We start from the raw sequence: 20,165 nt of genomic DNA, 5'->3' as shown, positions 1-20,165 counted from the left end.
GTGATCCCCAACCTTTTTATGCACTGACGGTCCCGGTAGCGGGTCATCAGCGACCGCCGCATCTTGATGTTATGCCCCGCCATCGGTAAGAAGAGGGGGAGGTGCTTCCGTGCAGAGTTTCTACCCGAAAAGCTCACCGGAAGCACTTTTTCGTCAAAAAAAGATGGCAGCGCCCAGCAAACCAGCGGCCCGGTAGGACTTGTTCCGCGGACCGGTACCGGTCCGCGGACTGGTGGTTGGGGACCCCTGCTCTATTTCATCTCTACTAGTTATAGTATCAAGACTAATCAAACTGATCAAATTAATCAAAACTAAAATCCTAAAAACATAATTTTCAGAAAATACGTTGGAACAGTATTTAAATTTAGTTACTATTTCAAAAACCATTTGACTTTCATTTCATTATAAACCTTATAATAAATTGACAGTTACTAAATATTATGTTTAAGACTAGTATTTTACCACTTTTTTCAAAGCACAAAAAAATTTAAACATCCAGTTACATGCTCCAAAATATCGTAAGATGCAAATATTCTTACAATACATTGCTTTTATCTTCCCATATTACCAACATTTACATCAAAAGTATATCAGAGTACACAGGCTGAAAATAAATCCTTGTATAACAAAGAGTTCTTAAATGTTCTTCGTGATTTTTTTAAACAAATTAGAATATAAATCATATAAACATTCTAACTACAGGCTATATAATAACATCCTATTATTTCAGCATCAAATTATTCTCTAGACAATGAGAAAACTCATTCTATCTGCTAAATTTATTTCTAATCATAGAATTAAATATTTATATTTACATTTATTCTGAAAATATTTCAGATGCCTAATGAAAGAAGCTAGCTACAGAAAGATTAAGTTGCTAATGTACTAAATTGACATTTTTATATTTCCCTTAATTCTTTAGAAGAGAAAAAAATTATCACAAAAACATATTTTATCAAAAATACTGTTCTAAGAGCTCATACTATAAAGGAAATGCCTCCTTCAAATTAAGACCATCTATTGGTAACTTCACTGACACATCCATGTAATTCTCCTCCAGGATATATTTTTGACTTTTCATTTAAGTCTATAGTCTTTGTATTTCATAGTATATCATAGATAAAATTTATTTTATTCATTTTATTTTTTAATATTTTTATCCCATCTTTATTGTTTTATTACATTATTACTTTCAAGGTGGAAAACCTACAAAGTTCTCCTTTTTCCTCCTATATTCCCCATAACAGTGATCCCCAACCTTTTTTATGCCGCGGCCCGGTACCGGCATTAGCTGGGCGCTGCGGCCCAGTACCGGCATCAGCTGGGCGCCGCAGGCTTTCTACCCGGAAAGCTCACCGGAAGTGCTGCCGCCATCTTTTGATGAGCCCGTGAGCTTTCTACCCGAAAAGCTCACCGGAAGCACTTTTTCATCAAAAAAGATGGCGGCACCCAGCAACCCGGTAGGACTTCTTCCGCGGACCGGTACCGATCCGCGGACCGGTGGTTGGGGACCCCTGCCCCATAACATTCCTCCTGGGAGGTGGGTTGGGCTGACAGAGATTGATTGAGCCAGTCATCAGCTAGCTTTCATGCCTAAAGTGGGACTAGAATTCAGTCTCCTGGTTTCTAGGTGAAACTTTAAAACAGAATAGCACTGTAGCACCATATTTTAAGTACTGTATTATGCCCCCAAAACAATGAAATATCAAACTTACCATATCTGTGCTAAAATTGGTTGAGGTAAACCAGACTGAAAAAAAAAATTCCTGGCTTGATCACCTGCCAAGAAGAAATGTATTATTTCAAATGTAAAGTTGTAGAAATAGCAATAAAAAGTAGTGGTAAGGAACCTGTGGTGTTTAATACTATTGAACTATAGTATATTCACAAATTCTCTATCATTTGCCCTGCTCGTTAGAGCAGGGGTCGCCAACCTTTTGGACCTCAGGGACCACCAAATTCATAATTTTAAATCCCAAGGACCATTAACCGGTTCTGTGGGTGTGGCCTAATTTGTGGTTGTGGCTTGGTGGTCATGTGACTGGCTGGGCATGGCTTGTATGTAAATATTATAAATATTTATATAAATATTGAATTTTTTATAAAAAAGAGCAACTTTTACCCAAAATCAGGCAAAGCAGGCAGGCAGATTGAGTTGCTCTATCTGGCATTGGCTAGCTCAGTCTGTCACATATTTGCTTGCAAGCAAACTCATAAAATTTGCTAGCAAGCAAATTCACAAAATTAACTCACAACACACGTGTGTAAATATTGATATTTTTTTTATTTATTTAAAAAAGAGCAACTTTTACCCAAAATCAGGCAAAGCAGGCAGGCAGATTGAGTTGTTCACAGAATCATTCAGTGATCTATCTGCATTGGCTAGCTCAGCCTGTCACATAAAATTTGCTTGCAAGCAAACTCATAAAATTAACTCACAACACACCATGTATGTAAATATTGATTTTTTTTTAATTAAAAAAGAGCAACTTTTACCCAAAATCAGGCAAAGTAGGCAGGCAGATTGAATCATTCACAGAATCATTCAGTGATTTATTTATCTGCCATCGGCTAGCTCAGTCTCTCAAATTTGCTTGCCGTGAGTCTGCACTGAATAATAGAACCTTCAGTCCTAAGGGAGGTTCGGCTGTGCTTCAAAGCAGAGCCAAAGATCTAAAGACTAGCTAGAAAGCAAGAAATCCAACCATTTCCTGCTTCCTAGCTAATCTAAATCTCCCGGCACAGCAGAACAGATGGTCGGAAAAAGGAAAAATAGCAATTTAGCAGGCAAGTTTGCCCGGTAAGGAGTGAGTGTGTGGGGAGGGTTCCCGCAGGCCATGTGGGCTGCGCAGCCTTGTGTTTCTGCGCAGCCTGGATTAATTGCTTTGGAGGGGTGTTCTGGGGATGAGATTTCTCTGCGGCCCACCCAAATTTTCTCATGGCCCACCGGTTGGTGACCGCTGCGTTAGAGCATCTGAAATTAAAGTATAATTCCAAAGGAAATTGGAGCAACAAAAGTTCCCTTTCCCACAATAAATAATTGATGTTGGTCTTTTATCAGATTCAAAAAGTATCAGTAATTCTTATAACAATTATTGTGATAGGTCAAAATTATTCCTTCTACCATTAAATAATGTTTTCCATCTTCATTCTGAACAGCTTTATCCATTCTTGAGCATGCCAGAAAACTCAATGTTACCAGTTTGCAAAACTACAAAAAACTATTTCATAAAAGAAAGCAAGTGAAACTACCATGAAAATGGGATTTTTTCTTCTCCCAGTGGGTGGGTTTTGGGAGGAGACTGAATAATTCTAGAGATAATCAAATGAACTAAAAATAATTTTTTAAGAAATATTTTCTAGTATGTTAAGCAGATACCAAGAGCATAATAAAAAGTATAGTGAAGGTATCATGAAGTTTATAGTTGCTCTAAAACAAGAACCAGAACATTCCTGCTGGCTCAGATCTAGATCCTCTAGATCAGGGGTCCCCAACCACGGTCCGCGGACCGGCACCGGGCCGCAGAACAAGCCTTACCGGGTCGCTGGTTGCTGGGCGCCGCCATCTTTTTGGTAAAAAGCAATTTTTCGTCAAAAAAGATGGCGGCGCCAGCGTTGCTGGTGAGCTTTTCCGGTAGAAAGCCATTTCTACCCGAAAAAGCTCACCAGAAGCGCTGGCGCCGCCATTTTTTTTTGAAAATTCACTTCCGTGACGCCACCGGAAGTGATTTTTCGCAAAAAAGATGGCGGCGCCCAGCTGACGCCGGAACCGGGTCGCTGGCGTTCAGCTGACGCCGAACCGGGCCGCGGCGTCGAAAAGGTTGGGGATCCCTGCTCTAGATCAGAGCTGTCAAACTCCTGCCCCACGGGATAGATGCATCACATGGCCACATCCACACCTGGTTTAGCGAAGGGGAAAAAATTCCCACTACATCAAGTGACGCCACCGTGACAACATGAGTTTGATACCCCTGCTCTAGATGTTTTGAAATCTCCTAAATAGTCCTGGATTATTACATATCTCTGTTTCTCCCTGACATCAGATATTTATAATATTTATATATTTATTATCATGCATATAAAGATTCCATGTAACTGTCTAAAACAGAACTACAATATTGGGATTAGGGAACAGCATTTTCTATGACTGCATTTAAGCTTAGAATTTCTTCCCAAAAGGTGTCTTATATTTTTGATAACTGTTTTCTGGATATTGTTAAAAAATCTTCCTCTCTGAGGGTCACTTTCAATGTATTGTATAATACTGCTGTTTTTTGTCAAATTGCAGAATATTGTAAATACATTTTATTTCTGTTTTGAGTTGTTCATTGCTATTGTTTTAGATTTTCATTTGTATCAATGTCATGAATAGCCCTGAATTTATTTTATTCATCAAATTTAGAGTCTTTCAAATTTAGGACAAATTCTCCCATGTTCCAAATGTTTTGCTCTAAATTTTAGATATTTTTATTTATGTTAAATTTGCTGCCTAGCTCACCTGGGACTACTCTTTTATTTTGTATAGTTCAATCATTCTGCCATCTTATAATATTTTTTTTAAATATCAAACCATGCAGATTTGAAGTGCAATAACTAATAAAAACTATGCAAAGGTTCCATTGCTGTTGCTATCATGTCAATAGAAGAAAGGACAGTCAATTAACAATATATTGATGTTTACCAATAAGTAAGCTTTCTACTATTTTTAAATTCTCTGGTATAATGTATTGTCTCATTCTGTATTTTGGAGAGGGTTGTCCCTGTGTTTTGCTTTTTATTTTAGGTAGATTATCGTGGAAAATTATGGATTATACACATGCATTAAATATAGGGTTGTTATGCTCTTGAACCTTCAATCTACATTATATGCATTGTGAAAACAGGATTTGAAAGAAGCCTCGAGACAATCATAGAGAAATGTATCTCTATTCTTATACAGTTCACTGGCAGTAGTGAATTGAATTTATTGCTATTATTTCTTTGCTGAACTCAGTGATATAGGTTGTTTGCAGGGGGGAGATAGGCAAGACACCAAAAAGTAGCAATACATTTAGACTCCTAACATTTTAGTCGTTCTGTTAAAATTACACATCTGAGACCATATTTTGAGTGGAACATTAATTATCTTTTAGGTATGAATACATTGACTTCTGCATTACTATAACAGTGAATTTTTGCAACACTACTAGTTTGGCTGTTGGACAGAGGCTTTAGGGAAACAAACATGTTACATGTCTGTAGAGATTCTCAGTCATCCAGGTCATGGTTATTCCTGTTGACTTTTAGCTATACAATTTGGGATGAACACCCTTTGAATGGTGTGAGTAGGAATGGATTTCCAGAGGTAAAAATGTAGACTACAGGAACCAGGAGCACTACTCGGGTGACCCTGAAGACATAGCTAAACCTCCAAGTACTTCAACAACCCACTAAAAGGATGCAAATTACCAGCTGTCTGCGAGGAATATAAATCCTTCCATTCCCCACTATTCTGTCAGAGCTGAAGAAGCTTCTTGGATGAGAAGCTAAAAGTCTTAAAAAAACATACCAAGAAAGTCCAGTTGCCCCCTGAAAAAGCACATTTGGAAAACATGTTACATGATACTATCAATGATCTTAATCAAAGAGAATGACTATGGCATTACCAGTGATAAATCCAGATATTGGTTTCAAACTGTGGAACTGCTGATCATGCTTCGCTCTCTCTTCCACAGTTATGGCCCAAATGTCCAGGCTGCCTAATTCATAACAAAAAAATTGAAATTGGAAAAACAAGTATTATAAATAATGGTTGTACCTTCTAAAGGCACTATGGAGAATTTAAACATTGCCAAACTTTTTTTTTAAAGCCACAAATTGAAAGAGAATAATGCCTTCTGCCTCAGGTTGAAGCACAGCTCACTAATTAAGCAAAAAGAAAATATTCACTATAATAACCTAGAGCAACATAAATAAGGCTGAAGAATTGGACTTCACCATAAATGAAGTTGGCAGGTAACCAGTAGAAACCACCCATGAATATATTTCTGCTGATCAAATGCCTCTGCATTTTTAAAATCAGAGAGAGTGGGGAAAATGTTCTATCACTACTATGAATCGTATTATGATGGCATAGCCCCCATCACCAATGCCATCCAACATGTTAAATCTTTGTACTTCAAAATTATTTCCCTAGCTCTTGTTCAGGCTACTTTTATCTCCAGCCATCCTGATGTCCCTTCTCTAAGCTTTTTTGCTCTTCTACAATATTCTGAAGAATGAGATGATACAAGACCTTTGGCTCTGCAAATCAGAGTACTTTTTCTAAAACAAATGAAATTGTTTTTTCCCTTAAAAAGAAATGTCACACAAATATTTTAATTCTTACCTCCAAAAGGTGTTGGAAACTGAGCCATGATTCAGCTACTTTAAGTAGCTAATAGATGTCTAAAATAAATGCAAGCACAAAAACAATTTGGAATTATTAAAAATATGAAAATTTGAGACATAAACACAGGAAGGAGGAGGGAGGGAGGGAAGGAAAGAGGGAGGGAGGAGGGAAGGAAGGAAGGAGGGAGGGAGGGAAGGATTCCACGCCTATCTTTTTTTTAACAGCATTAAGTTTATCACAAATATTGTTACAAGTTTATTCTAAAGAACTTACATAGTTGATTATTTTAACAAATGTTGTCTTAGCATTCTAGATTATAATAAGCAAAGACATGATAGAAAACCAAATGCTATAAATTTAAAAAACGAGGCTTGTTTAATTAGAATGAATCAACTTAATAGCTCTCTTCTATTATTCTAGTTTATAACGTACACAGAATAAGATACAATATTCCAAATGAGGTCTCACAAAAAAAGAGTAGAATGGAATAATTACTTTCTGTGATCTGGATTTTATGTACGTCACAAAATAACATTGCCCTTTGGCAGCTGTATCATACTGTTGGTTCCTAATCAACTTCTAAAAAATACTTGAATTTAGTTATATACATAGCTGCTGGCCATGAAAGCCAGCTGGGTGACTTTGGGCCGGTCAAGTTCTCTCAGCCCAACCCACCTCACAAGATGGTTGTTGTGGGGAAAATAGGAGGATATGTTTGTTGCCTTGACTTATTTGTAAAAATAATAAAAGGTGGGATAAAAATAAATAAACCTCTAGGGAATTAGTATCTCATTGTCAAATCTGACATTCAGAATATCTGATATATGTATAATTATGTTTTCAATATTAAATCATATTTTAGATTAAAAGAATTGATAGTTTATAGTTTATAAATCAATCATATATTAATTTGCAAGAACAAGGCATTATTTTAAATATACTGTAATTAGGATTGATCATCTACGTTTTTCAATTTCTTTCAAAACTAGCTGGGAAATTTTAGTTAATTTTTTTCATGTTATTTTAGTCATAGATTAACATAGAGCTAATATAATAATTATGCTAAAATAGAAATAAAAATAAAATTTCATATTGATAAAATAAGGGAAAGAAAATTACAGAATACAGGAATTAAAATGCAAACTCCTGTAATTAATTTTACAATAAATAATTTAATGCTATAAATATCTAGTATATATATAAAACTATAGAAGAACATAAGTAATACTAGAATTTATAAATATGACAAGAATGTAAAGCTGTGGTAACTTATATTAAGTCTAATACTTGCTGAAGATGATGCTAGGGTTTGTTGGATTAAGACAATTTTGGTCTAACTAATTGTAACACAGAAATACCAAAATAAAACATAAATCCAACTTGTAGAGTAAGAAACTTGAAGGATGACTCTATCACAGAAAAGTCAATAACCTTTAAATTAATTTTAACATTGTGAAAGCTTTGGAAGAATATTTCCAAAGAATTCCAAAATGAGAATTAATACAGAGTTTATACTTTCAACACATTGAGAAAGCTGTCTTGAAACACACTCTTCATTAAAAATTCCCAACATATTAGGATAAAAATAGAATAATTATTCAAATATCTTGATATCAAGTCTGATATATCCCAATCTACAAAATAAATAGGCAAGATGCCAACATTTCATGTTAATGAAATAAGATTATGAAAAGACATTTCTGGCAAATTTATAGAAGATAAAGGATACAGTAATCTCTATCCTATATGCTCCTACTACAGCACCTTTAATATTTTCAGGGTTTTAAATTTCAAAACAGACATTCTAAAAACAAACCAAAAAGGAGAATGAGGGGATTCCCTTTTCTTTTAAGCACTCCTTCATGTTTTTATTTGCTAATATAGGCAAATTAATAAACAATAAGTTTATTAAACATAACAATTAAAAAGGTAAAAATTACGGTAATACAAATACAAAAGAATAAAAATAAAAAATAGAAATTGCAGAAAATAAGAGTACAAATGAAAACAGAAACGAATACATTCATTTCTTCCCTCTTCATTACAATACACAAACAATTTTAGTAACTGATCTCCTTCTCTTAAAATACATCAAATGATCTCTCCTTCCCATACCTCATCTTTTATCCATAAACAAATCCTCATTGATCAATGTTGATCAGAAAAACTCTACTAAAGTTACCAGAGATAACAACTTATCTATTTTAATCTTGGAAAAATAAATCAACTTTATACTTCCTCCTGTTAACTATCTTGGTCTTTAATCCATTCAAATAATGTCCCCCTGTCTTAGAATGTAGTTTCTTTTCATTTTTCTTTGTCGCTTCTTAAAAGAACTTTTAAAAGTTTAACAACTGTCTTGTAAATCCAATATAGAAAAGCTACCAAAATTGCTCGTTTTGTTCCTTATATGCTCCTTTTAATTAAGATTTCAACTAGGTCCATTTGTATATCCTGTGTAGTATCTTTTTCATATCATTCTTACAGTTAGTTATTTTTAAATATAAATCCACATTCAAATCAGTCTCAGTTTTATCCGATAAAACTTGTTCCTTTTCTGCCATCTTTTAAAGACAGTCTGACTATAATAGCAGACACTTTTAAAATTAATGTTTGGGTTCGTTGTTCACTAATAACCATCAACAGGTCTACTGTAAAAGCATTTTGCTCCTTCTGTATTAGTAGGTCAAATTTAAATGTTGTTCTCCTTTAATTGTAATCTTTAATTCCTTCTGTTTACCTCATATTCAAGCTTCAAAGTACAACCATATCATGTTTTGTTTTAAGAGTTCAAAACAACAGCATTTTCCCATAAGGATTCTTACATTTTCAAAATCTTACTCTAAATCCATCTGAACCCTTAGTCCATAACTTCCAACATCTAAGTTCTAATCACCCTCTGCTGTTTTATTAAAAAAAAAAAAAGACCAAAGATAATAAACCTCCAGATACAAAGGAACCTCACATCCACAGCCACTCTGTATTACCAGGATTGGTCTGAAGCCTGCTGATCCCCATTAAGACACTCACAGCTTCCAGGCATCACAAAAGGACATCACAGCATTTCATTCACTGGGACAGAGATGAAGTATGCTCATGATACTTCATCCTGTGCTGATGGATGGTCTCACCCAGCAGTTTCATATAAATGTTAAAAAGGAGTGGACACAACACCAAGCCCTGAAGCACCCTACAAAAGGGGCTGTGGACTGGACCTCTCACTCCCTATCAACAGTGACTGGGATGAGCCTCAGAGGAAGGAGATGAACCTGCACAAGATTGTGCCCCCAGCCCCAATTCCCTGAGTTGGCCCAAAAAGATACCATGATCATAGTATGAAAACCACTGAGAGATCAAGAACAAGAAAGATGGATGCGCTACCCCATCCCACTTTGACTAAAGATCATCTAAAAACATGACCAATGCTATTTCTGTCCCATATCAGCGCCTGAAGCCTAAGTGGAAAAGATCCAGATAATTTATTTCATCCAGTATCTTCCGGATATAGTGCCATCACTTTCCCTAAAAATTATCCAATAGGATCCAGCAAAGGAAAGGGCTCACGTGTGCCCTCTTAAAGGGAACTGGGAACAACCCTTCCAACAAAGAAGAATTCACCATCACTCAGACCCACTCAGATCCATCTATGTCATTTCTGGGGACAGGCTTGACCGAATGAAGAACATGGATCTAATTCCTAAGTGTTGGTATTTACGGTCTGGAGGATCCTGTCCATTTTCTCATGTTCAACAGGATCAAATTGTTCGCAGATATCTGAGTAAGTTTTCTCCCCAGGCATCCCCACAGAACTTGTCCCATTGTTGGCATCCAACTGGAATGAATTTTATCTGCCGATTGCCCACCCTCTGACTCCTGTTGAAATATCCCCTGCCTATCACCATCTGAATATTGCAACTCACCCTGAGCTCCCAGAACCTTCATCCTCTTCCCAACACTGGCCTTCTAGCTTCCTTAGATGGTGATCCCCCCATCCAGCCATATACATCCAATCTCCTACAACCAACACAGCATTTGCTCTTAGCACCTCTGGAATCCTAAACCCTCATCCAAAAGTGTCACTCACCCCAGCCTCTCTAACTAGCCTTTAACTAGAAGTTCAAGATGTAATTTATTTATTAAATAAATATCCCACTTTTTTATTTATAAATCACTCGAGGTGGCTTATAGCAATTGAAAATAAAAGTTATAAAATAAAAAACAATTAAAATCAATATTAAAATATATCATTAAAATCTAAATGAACTGAACTGCATAAAGCTTATTGAAAGATATTGATTTTCACTATTTTCCTTAATGTTGACAGGATTCTTTTGCAGGATTATTCATAGCCTAACTTTCATAATCACACAGAACAAGGCCCTCTACTAAGTAATAGAGAGCTGACCTTCTGAAAATAAAATGATTGTCAAGTGAATCTGCTCATTAAAATTACCAGGGGATGAGCCCTCAAAGAGTGAGGGCCTAAACATTTTAGGTCACAAAATAGAATAGAATTCTTTATTGGCCAAGTGTGATAGGACACACAAGGAATTTGTCTTGGTGCAAATACTCTCAGTATACATAAAAGATACATTCATCAAGAATCATAAGGTACAACACTTAATGATAGTCATAGGGTACAATAAGCAATCAAATCATACTAGGAAACAGTCAATATAAATCATAAAGATACAAGCGACAAAATTACAGTCATGCAGTCATATTTATGCAGAAATATTTAAAATTCAAATGGGTTCACAATTTTTAAGCACCACCGTATTTCTAAGCTTGAAAATACATGAAGAATACCACAGATTATAAAATGCACCAGTCTGTTGTCAATTTCCTGAGCTCTTCTTAATCGGCTGAGGGCTCTCTTGCCAAGCTGTTGGGATAGAAGCCTGCCAAGATTCCTGAAGATAATGTTCTGAAGTGATTCAAGGACTGCTTGCTACATGGCCTGCAATTCCACAGGTGGGCACTTAGCAACTGGTATTTTAGCAGTGCAAGTCTTGGTTATGTGTATCAGGGCTTTACAGTAGCAATACAAACCAAAATCTCTCCTGTTTGTTTCTGCTGTGGGCGGGCATTTCTATTTGAATGGTTTCTCTGGTGTCCAAATCCAAGGAGACTACAGAGAAGAGAACTGAGTGCAGAGAGGCTATAAAAGCTCTTTCCCTTATTCTTTCTTCCATGTCTCAACTCTAATTGCCCATCAATTACAACACAACATTGGAAAAATTCTTCCAAACTCTCTTGGATGCCAATAACTCATTTCTCAATTTGTTAGCAAGTCTCTTCCAAAACTGCTCAAAGCAAGTTTATTCCATTCTATATCCCTGACATATCTGGAAATCCAATATATACATACAAACTCTGCAATTACCTTTCTTTTGTTTGTGAATTTCCCAAATTCTTCTTCTTTTCAGCTCATCACAAATCTTTGTATGAAATTTGGGTAATAATTCAGCAATTGATTTTTGTCTTCAACAAGGAGCATATCCCTTTTGGTAGCCCCTTCTTTCAGTGGACTCAGAACAGAGGCAAACCTGGAGTGATCTGTAGATAATTCCACTAGTCCCAATAATGAGGACCAGAATGACTTGGATTAGGGTGGTTTCTTGGCTAACAACTGGTGCAATTATTTAATACCAGCAACAAGGATAAGTCAAAACCATTACAGTCCCCCAGTCACATGATCAAACTTCAGATGATTGGTAGGCCGCCTGCAATTATGGCCAGAGGAGTGTTTTAACTCCCATCACCTGCCTACCTTTTCCCATCTCTGCCTTTTAGTTGTCCTGCACAGCAGGACTTCTTGGTGGAGGTGGCAACATCAGAAGCCCTGGCTGCTGCCGGCCCACTGCCAATGAGGATCGCTGCCTCAAGATCCACATCATGGCACTGGCCAGCCACCCCTATGCCATAACACAAAGCTGTCCCTGCAACCACACTCTACCAGCCCTGCCACCTCCACCATCACAAGGCAGCAATATGCAAAAGGAGAAGTGTGGGCACAGCCTTTTTGCAAGCTTTTGGAAAGCCTCAGAAGCATCACAAGATGGCAGTATGCAATTTGGTGAAGGGCATGTGCAGCCTCAGGATGTTTTTTATATTGCACCTATTTTATGTTGCATCTAGTACTTATAATTGATCTTAGAATTCTGCAATAATTTATTCCATTGAGTCTAAAGCAGAAGCAGAGGTTTGTTTAACATTGCCAATATATTAATCAGTAATATATTAAATTTTAGATATCCTATCATTTATTGTATTACAGACGCACACACTCAAAAACAATATTTATACATATCACTGCCACTCTTTATTGTTTCATGCCCTGAGTGAAAATAGGAAGAAATCTGATAGTATGCTTTTTGACTAAGAAACTTGATTAAAATTTGTAAGGTTGAGATAAAGGATTAATATGCATGTATGTGTACATTCAAGTTGTAGTAAAAAGAATATGCCTTTTAATTAATTTTGTTAATTGGAAAATATGTTTCCACATACTTCTGATTTTGATTACAACTCAGATGGTTTGTACTAGCACATAACTATGTGAGATAAAGCAAATCAATCTAGCCCAGCTAAGTTCACTTATTCTCAAAACATCCAACTAGTACGATTTATTTTTGTTTGATAATTTCTAGTTATTCTTACATTTCATGTACCAACTATATATGATCTTATAAAGGAAGGCATACAGGTAGTCCTCAACTTACAGCAATTTAGTGACAGTTTGTAGTTACAATGACACTGAAAAAATGACTTATGACTGTTTTTCATACCTATGACCTTTGCATTATCCCCATGGTCATATAATCAAAATTTGGGTACTTGGGAATGGACTCATATTTATGACAGTTGCAATGTCTTAGGGTTACCTTTTTCAACCTCCTTAGGAGCAAAGTCAATGGAGAAGCCACATTCAAGTAATAACCGTGTTGCCAAATTAAGACCTTCAGTGAGTCACTTAAGAGACATATCTCTTCTGCGAAGATCCTCAATACTGGCACTCCTCAGGGCTGTGTATTGAGTCCACTTTTATTCACTATTTATACGTCTGATTGCACCTCTATTCATCTGAGTAATAAGATCATTAAGTTTGCAGATGATACAACGTTGGTGGGGCTCATTTCTGATAATGATGAGTCTGCGTACAGGGATGAAGTTCATCAGCTGTCCCTCTGGTGCAAAGTAAACAATCTTATTTTTAATATAAATAAGACGAAGGAATTCATAGTGGATTACAGGAAGAGCAGTTCGGACATTCAGCCGTTGTACATCGATGGTGTTTTGGTAGAACAGGTGGCAGAATGTAAGTTTTTAGGTATCACCCTGAAACAGGATCTAACATGGGGGGCAAATACTTTAGCCCTAGAAAAAAAGGCTCATCAACGACTGTATTTTTTAAGACTTTTAAGATCACAACAACTGCCAGAAAGTCTGTTGCTTGCCTTTTATCGAAGCTCTATAGAGAGCATTTTATCTTATTGCCTCTGTGTGTGGTTTAGGAGTTGTACAGAGGCGGAGAAAAGGGCACTCCAAAGAGTGATAAAAAGGGCACAAAAGATCAGCGGATGTCCTCTTCCCTCATTGGAGGATTTGTACAACATGGGATGTAGAAGGAAGATACAAAAGATCTTGAGAGACCCTTCGCATCCAGGCCACCCGATGTTTGAGATCCTACCATCAGGAAGACGATATAGAGTGCTGAAAGCCAAGACAAGTAGATTTCAACATAGCTTTTACCCAAGTGCTGTGATCAGGTTAAATGCAGAGTTATGAATCTGGTGGTCTTAACACATATATCCTGGTTGTACAGTTTTTAAATTGTTATTTGTTTTAATTTGTTTTATATTGTTATTTGTATACATCTTTTGGTGTTGTTTAGTTGTATGTTGCGAAAGAGCACCTTATTTCGTTGTTCTCAGGTTCCTGAGCACAATGACAATAAATTTATCTTATCTTAACAAATGTGGCGAGACAGGTTGTAAAATGAGACAAAATTCACTTAACAAATGAATGTCTCACAGAGCAACAGAAATGTTGGGCTTAATTGTGGTCTTGAGGACTAGCTGTACTGTTTTGGTTTTTCATCAGTAACTACAGAGCTGCTTTTCACTTTGGAGGTTTTATTCATCAGGCATCTAATTGACCAAAATGTTACAGCCTTGTACATACTGTACAGTTTATTGGCCACAATATCCAAGTGGTTTCTCACTACCTTTTTCCAGGCATTATTTATTGTATATTGTCATCTCCTAGCTGAACTGAATTTCCTCATGCTTCACTTGTTCTCAGTCTTGTTGCAGATTCCTCTTAACTTTAAATCCCTGTTTAAATTCCTCTTGCAAATATGACTATTAGAGCCTATGACCCAACCAGCATCACATTTAGAGCCATTAGGATAGTCAACCTTCTCACGACATTGATGTTAATTAGTTCATTCTTCATTCCCGAGAATTTTATTTAATAACTACAGGTAGTTCTTTACTTATGAACACAATGGGAAAAGAACTTCTGTCATGAAGCAATACTCAATAATCAAGTAACTCAATTTTACCTTTTCTGTGAGCTCCTTAAGTGAATCCAACTTCCCTCACTGACTTTTCCTGTTGTAAGTGGATGGAAAGGTTGCGAATGGCAATCATGCAACTCTGGGATACTACAACCATCATAAATATATGCCCTTGCTAAGCACCCAGATTGTGATCACATGGCCATGGAGACACTGCAATGGTTATAAATGAGAGTACTGTTCAAAAGTCACTTTTTTCAATGTAATCATAACTTTGAACAGTCACTAACCAAATGGACTTAGTTGAGTATTATTGATAGATTTAATTATTACACATTTGTAGATTTTCTCCTGGTCTACTCCTTTTTTAGAATATTGCTTCCAACAAGTAAATAAGCACATTTCACAAATGTGTATCATGGGTAAAAGGGAAGCTTTTCTGCTAAAACTGTCAATTCAGGGTTCATAAAATAAAGAAGCTGAACCAAATTTTTGCTAACTTTTATGATTTTTAAAAATGCGAGTGACAGAATTAGTGTGTTTAGGATAAACATGGTACTCAGTCCTAATTATCAGTTATTCTACAACTGCAAAACCGGAAGGAGACAGACTTTGGCTTTTGCAGGCAACAGAGACCCAAGGCCCAAAAGGAAGTATACAGGGCTGGGATGCCACCAGTATAATAACCCTTTGTGCTGCGTGTGCTGCGTGTGCTGCATGCACTGCGCACACATGATCAACAATGCAAAAATCCTTACCTGCTATGCTACTTCAGGGGAGTAACACAGCTGAGGAGCGGCAATCCGCTCTTCCATGCTGATCAACTGGGACCATATAGGTCAGTACAGCGCAGGGGTGGGCGGGTCGGCCCACATGGTCGGAGTGAACCGGTGAGCACTCCCAGCTGATCGTTGGAGCTAGGGATTTGCCCGAACTGGCCCAAACCGGCAGAATCCCACCCCTGGAATTATCCTTTGCATTTTGGAGTTTCAGCATAACATGGCAAAGGCAAATTTGACCCAGAAAAGGAGTAGATATCTCTTACTTGTGTTTTCTTTCCTGTTTCCACAAGTACAGATCTAGCTAAAATAAAAATATACATGATAACATCTCAGTTGGCTGTAATGATTGATTATATCAGGACTTTCAAACTAAGCTGAATGAAGCCTAGTAGTATTTGGAAAGGACCACCAGAGCTGAAAAACTTGAAAAACTAAATAAACAAAGAAATCTAAAAACAGTACGATATGCTCTCAACAAATTTGTATGGTAGGGTTCACAATTCAAGTTTAGCTTGACAAGAGTACATTTTATTTTTATTTACTAGATTTGTTAAGGCCACTCATCTCCAAGAAGACTATGAGAGGCTTACAATATATCCAATAAATATGCTAAAAACACAACTAAAAACCATACGACTGCCCAAAATTTTTATTTTTCTATATCTATATCGACTTTTCTATTTTATATACTATTCTCTTGTAGAAGCCCAGTATGTTTACAAAGATTTTAAAAACAATCTTACAATATTTTAATAATGCTTAAAATCCATAATTTACAATTCATATAAAGCAGAAAAACAAAAAGATTATTAGAAATCAGTCCTAAACCAATAAGTAAACAGGGCCTGATTTATTTCTTTAAAAAAAGAAACCCTCATCCAAACTCTCACATTTTAACATGAACTGTAAGGAGCTGCTTTTCACAGGAGTTCAAATTACTGATCAGGGCTAGTTTTAGTTAGCAAGTTACTCATACATCACAACAGCATTATCAATGCAAGGCAATCTGACAAAAATAAAAAAAAATTTAAAAAATAAATGCATAAATTGAAAAGAAAACAAAAACACAAAAAAACCTAAAAAGGCAATGGACCACTAGGTCTTTTTCTGCTCTTAATTTTCTATGTTTCTATTTCCAGGCACAATTCAGGAAGATATTCATAAAACTTTACATAATTTGACCCTATTGGAAATACCAACTATATACAAGTTTTGTAAGTTTTTATATAAAAACTCCATATTATTTGAAAAGCCAGATTTAACATCATTCTACCTGAATTTTCAGATTCTGCCTTATCAAAAGCTTCCTACAGTATTCAAGGTTGTTTTAAATTTATCTTATTGGCTGCTTCGTAATTTATTGGATTTTGTATTCATACTCTATTAACAACTACAGAGAGTAGCTGTGATTGGAAAGGCAAGATATATATTCAATAAAAAAGTTGAAACTCAATGCATGGAATAGCTTTTGCTAATTTTACCAGCTAGGCAGCATGGATTCAATCTAAAGGCCTATTTAAAATGCAGGGTACAATGTTTAAAATCCTAAACAGACTATTACAGAAGGGGGCAAAATCAGAATGCCCTAATTTGGGGCACTGTAAATATTTCAGACTATAAGCACCATAGATTTCAGCCAGCAAGGATAAAAATGCTGATTCAGGCGAACAAAGTGTGTTCAGTACATACTTTGGGATTCAGATTGAGAAAGTTCTGCAATAAGTTTAAAACTATTTAAAAAGATCTTAGCAATTGTAAGACAATTGCTAGATGTAGCAGTATTTTAGCCTTCAAGTGCATAATCTAGAATTCCCTATTCAAGAATTGTTTCCATTTTCATTTTAAAATCATCAGTGACTCTGTATTTGCTGGAAGTTTTATTTTTTTTACAATTTATGCTCAAATTTAATCCAGTTTTATTATTTTAATATATTATACAGCATTTAATTACTTGTTTTCACCTTCTGGCAAATTGGTTGAAACTTTAGCTGAAATACATTTAAGCTTTCCTATTGGTTAATTGTACTGTGTTGTCACTTTATATGCAATTTAATGGGGTTTTTTATATTGCCTGTTTGTAACTTTTTGTACTTTTGAAAGTTGCCAGATCCTGCCCCTCAAACTTCATTTTTGGAGCACAATGAGGACTTCTTGCTTGCCTTATCATTACAATCTAATTTCTGTGTGCTATACTATCTAGTTTCCACTCAATTAACAGTATAAGACATAAGATTTTTATAAAAGATAACTTCCCCAGGACCATTTTGAAAAAAATGAAAAACAATAACACATGAAGGAAACTGACTTAATTCCTAATGCACTAATGTCATGTTTTCTGTCTGTTCCTAGAAAACAGGAAAGTCAGATTCCTGAAGAAACAGATAATTCTTAAACTAGAGGCAACAAGATGTTCTGCATCCCTATGCTAAATCATACCATAGTTACTTACCCCTTCATAAATGCTGACATTTCATCTTCTATTTAACTATATTGAGCACAAGATACACTGCAGTGCCTTTCGTTCATTAGATATTAGCATTCAACTGGTTATCTGTTTTTTTGTTTTTCATTTTTAATACTCCGTCACCTAAATCAAATCTGGCCACAAAATGCATCCAAAGCGTTTTCACTAGAGTGTGTGTGTGTGGGGGGAATGTAACTTTATTGAACACAGGCTGGGGGGGGGGCGAAGGGACAATACCAGACAGTGCAAGGCCAGGCAGATGCAAAGATGTAGACTTTTTACTAGTATTTGTTTTGCCAGAAAATGGCAGAGATTAACATAAATGAGATTCCTCTCAATGAGCCATGGCTGCCAGGGACAACAACAGTTCATGGATTATCCAGCACTATAGTCGAGGAGGTTTATCCAGTTGTCTGCCTTACTATATTAATCTTCCGGGGAGTTGATCGGAACTGATACAGTACAAACAAGCTGATTCACAAAGCCACGCAAGAGAGGCGTTGACACCCCTTTCACAGACAAGGCAGGGCACTCGCTTGTCCGAACTGGCCCCAAGCCATGCACAGAGAACAGGGCCCGTCTTTTGAGAAACACCCTTCGGCTCCGCTCCTTGCATCTATTCCGCCCCCTCCGCCCTGAAGAGTCAAAAAAGGTTCATCCAACGGGACCCGCGCCCGCATCGTCCTTAAACAAAAAGAAAGGGTGGGGGGAGAGAAGCAATCACGGCCACCAGCAAAGAGCTCCATTCGATGCGCGATAGGGGTCACTGTCCACGGATCAGGATCACGCAAGGCGAGAGGAGGCTGAGGCGATGAAGAAAGAGTAGGGGGGCTAAGGGGACGAGGCAGGCGGCGAGTCTGGGAACCATCGGGGTAAACGATCCGGCCAACCCCGGGGATACCGAAGGGGGTCCAGAGGCAGGAGGGGAAAGCATCTGCGGCGCCCCAACCTCGGAGCCGTGGGAAAGATCCATAGCAAAGCCTCGGGGAGAAGGGGCTGCATGCGCCCTCCACCTCCTCCTCCTCCTCCTCCAAGCGCCTGCGCTCCCCTCCCCCGATTGACCCCTGAGCTCTCCCCGCCAATTCAGCCCTTTCCCACAGCCCGACTCCCTTCCATTCCCTGCCGTTACCTCATTATCTATCGGTCTCGGGTGTCCTCCTCACAACCTCGGCCAGGACGGAGGGGAGACGGTTGGGCAGCAAAGGCCATTGCCTCCGCCAAACGCACCATTCCCGTCCCTCCCGCGCCCGCTCCTCCTCCTCCTCCTCCTGCTGCTGCTGCTGCTGCTGCTATAACCGCCGCCGCCGCCGCCGCCTCTTTAGAGTCACCACAGTCTCGGGGAGAAAGGAGGGGGGAGGGGGGAAAAAGAGACCTGCCTTCCCGGCTTCTCTCTCACACGCCCGCTCTTATAACTGCGCAACGCGGAGAGAGCCCAATCCCCGGGCAGCCAACCGAGTTTTCGTTCACGCAGCGATCCCGCCCCTCTTCTAAATGACGGACACCGCCTTCCACCAGTAGGAAAGGCCGCCCGATTGATCGCTCTAAGCGCCGATTTCTACGATGCCCTGAGGGGCTTTTGAGTTTGCACGTATCGTTACGGTTACAAAACGGACGAAAAGGAGCAGTAGCGAATGTGGAAACGATATAAGGAAAAGGCATATAGGGCTGAAGTCCCAGCCGTGGGAAGGTCATTAGAACTTTTTTTTTTATTCTTCCGTCAGGAAAAAGTACACATAAATTTCGAACACCATTCAAACCAAAGAACTCGGACTTTCACGTGTCCGCTCCGACTTTTCCACCCTTTCAGCAATTGGAGGGGAGCTGCGAACTGAAACCAGATGATTCGCGAGAGTACCGGGAAATGTAGTCATTTTAAGTCAGAAAGTCGAAAAGAGTCGGGAGACGCACAAAATAGGTCTGAATGGAAGATTCCTGCCCCCCTGGTCCCGCCTCTACTTCGAGTGACGGCCGGATTGGCCACTTAACAGTTGCCTTTTCAGGGAACCCTTATTTGTAGGATTTGGC

General features: G+C 37.8%; 1 protein-coding gene across 5 annotated transcripts in view; it reads right to left on the bottom strand.

Annotated features, from left to right (window-relative positions):
• Window positions 1–19,574, bottom strand: part of ITSN1 (intersectin 1) — a 97,049-nt gene extending 77,475 nt beyond the window's left edge. For 4 of the 5 annotated variants that reach the window (XM_026664196.2, XM_087966735.1, XM_087966736.1 and 1 more), the window contains exons 1-4: window positions 19,270–19,574; window positions 6,368–6,426; window positions 5,646–5,738; window positions 1,716–1,779 (exon numbers count right to left, since the gene is read on the bottom strand). In XM_026664196.2, coding sequence (XP_026519981.1) covers window positions 1,716–1,779; window positions 5,646–5,738; window positions 6,368–6,395 — 185 coding nt within the window. In that variant the 5' untranslated portion in view covers window positions 6,396–6,426; window positions 19,270–19,574. The remainder of the gene's footprint in view (window positions 1–1,715; window positions 1,780–5,645; window positions 5,739–6,367; window positions 6,427–19,269) is intronic. The other variant, XM_026664197.2, reaches the window with a different exon arrangement.
• Between the last annotated feature and the right edge of the window lie 591 nt (window positions 19,575–20,165).

The sequence above is a fragment of the Notechis scutatus genome, chromosome 5, assembly GCF_049901735.1.
Source record: "Notechis scutatus isolate UNSWTSFEM ecotype Mainland chromosome 5, rNotScu1.2, whole genome shotgun sequence".
In the NCBI taxonomy this organism is placed as follows: domain Eukaryota; kingdom Metazoa; phylum Chordata; class Lepidosauria; order Squamata; family Elapidae; genus Notechis; species Notechis scutatus.
Note: the sequence above shows the minus strand (reverse complement) of the source record. Positions and strands in the feature narration are given on the sequence as shown.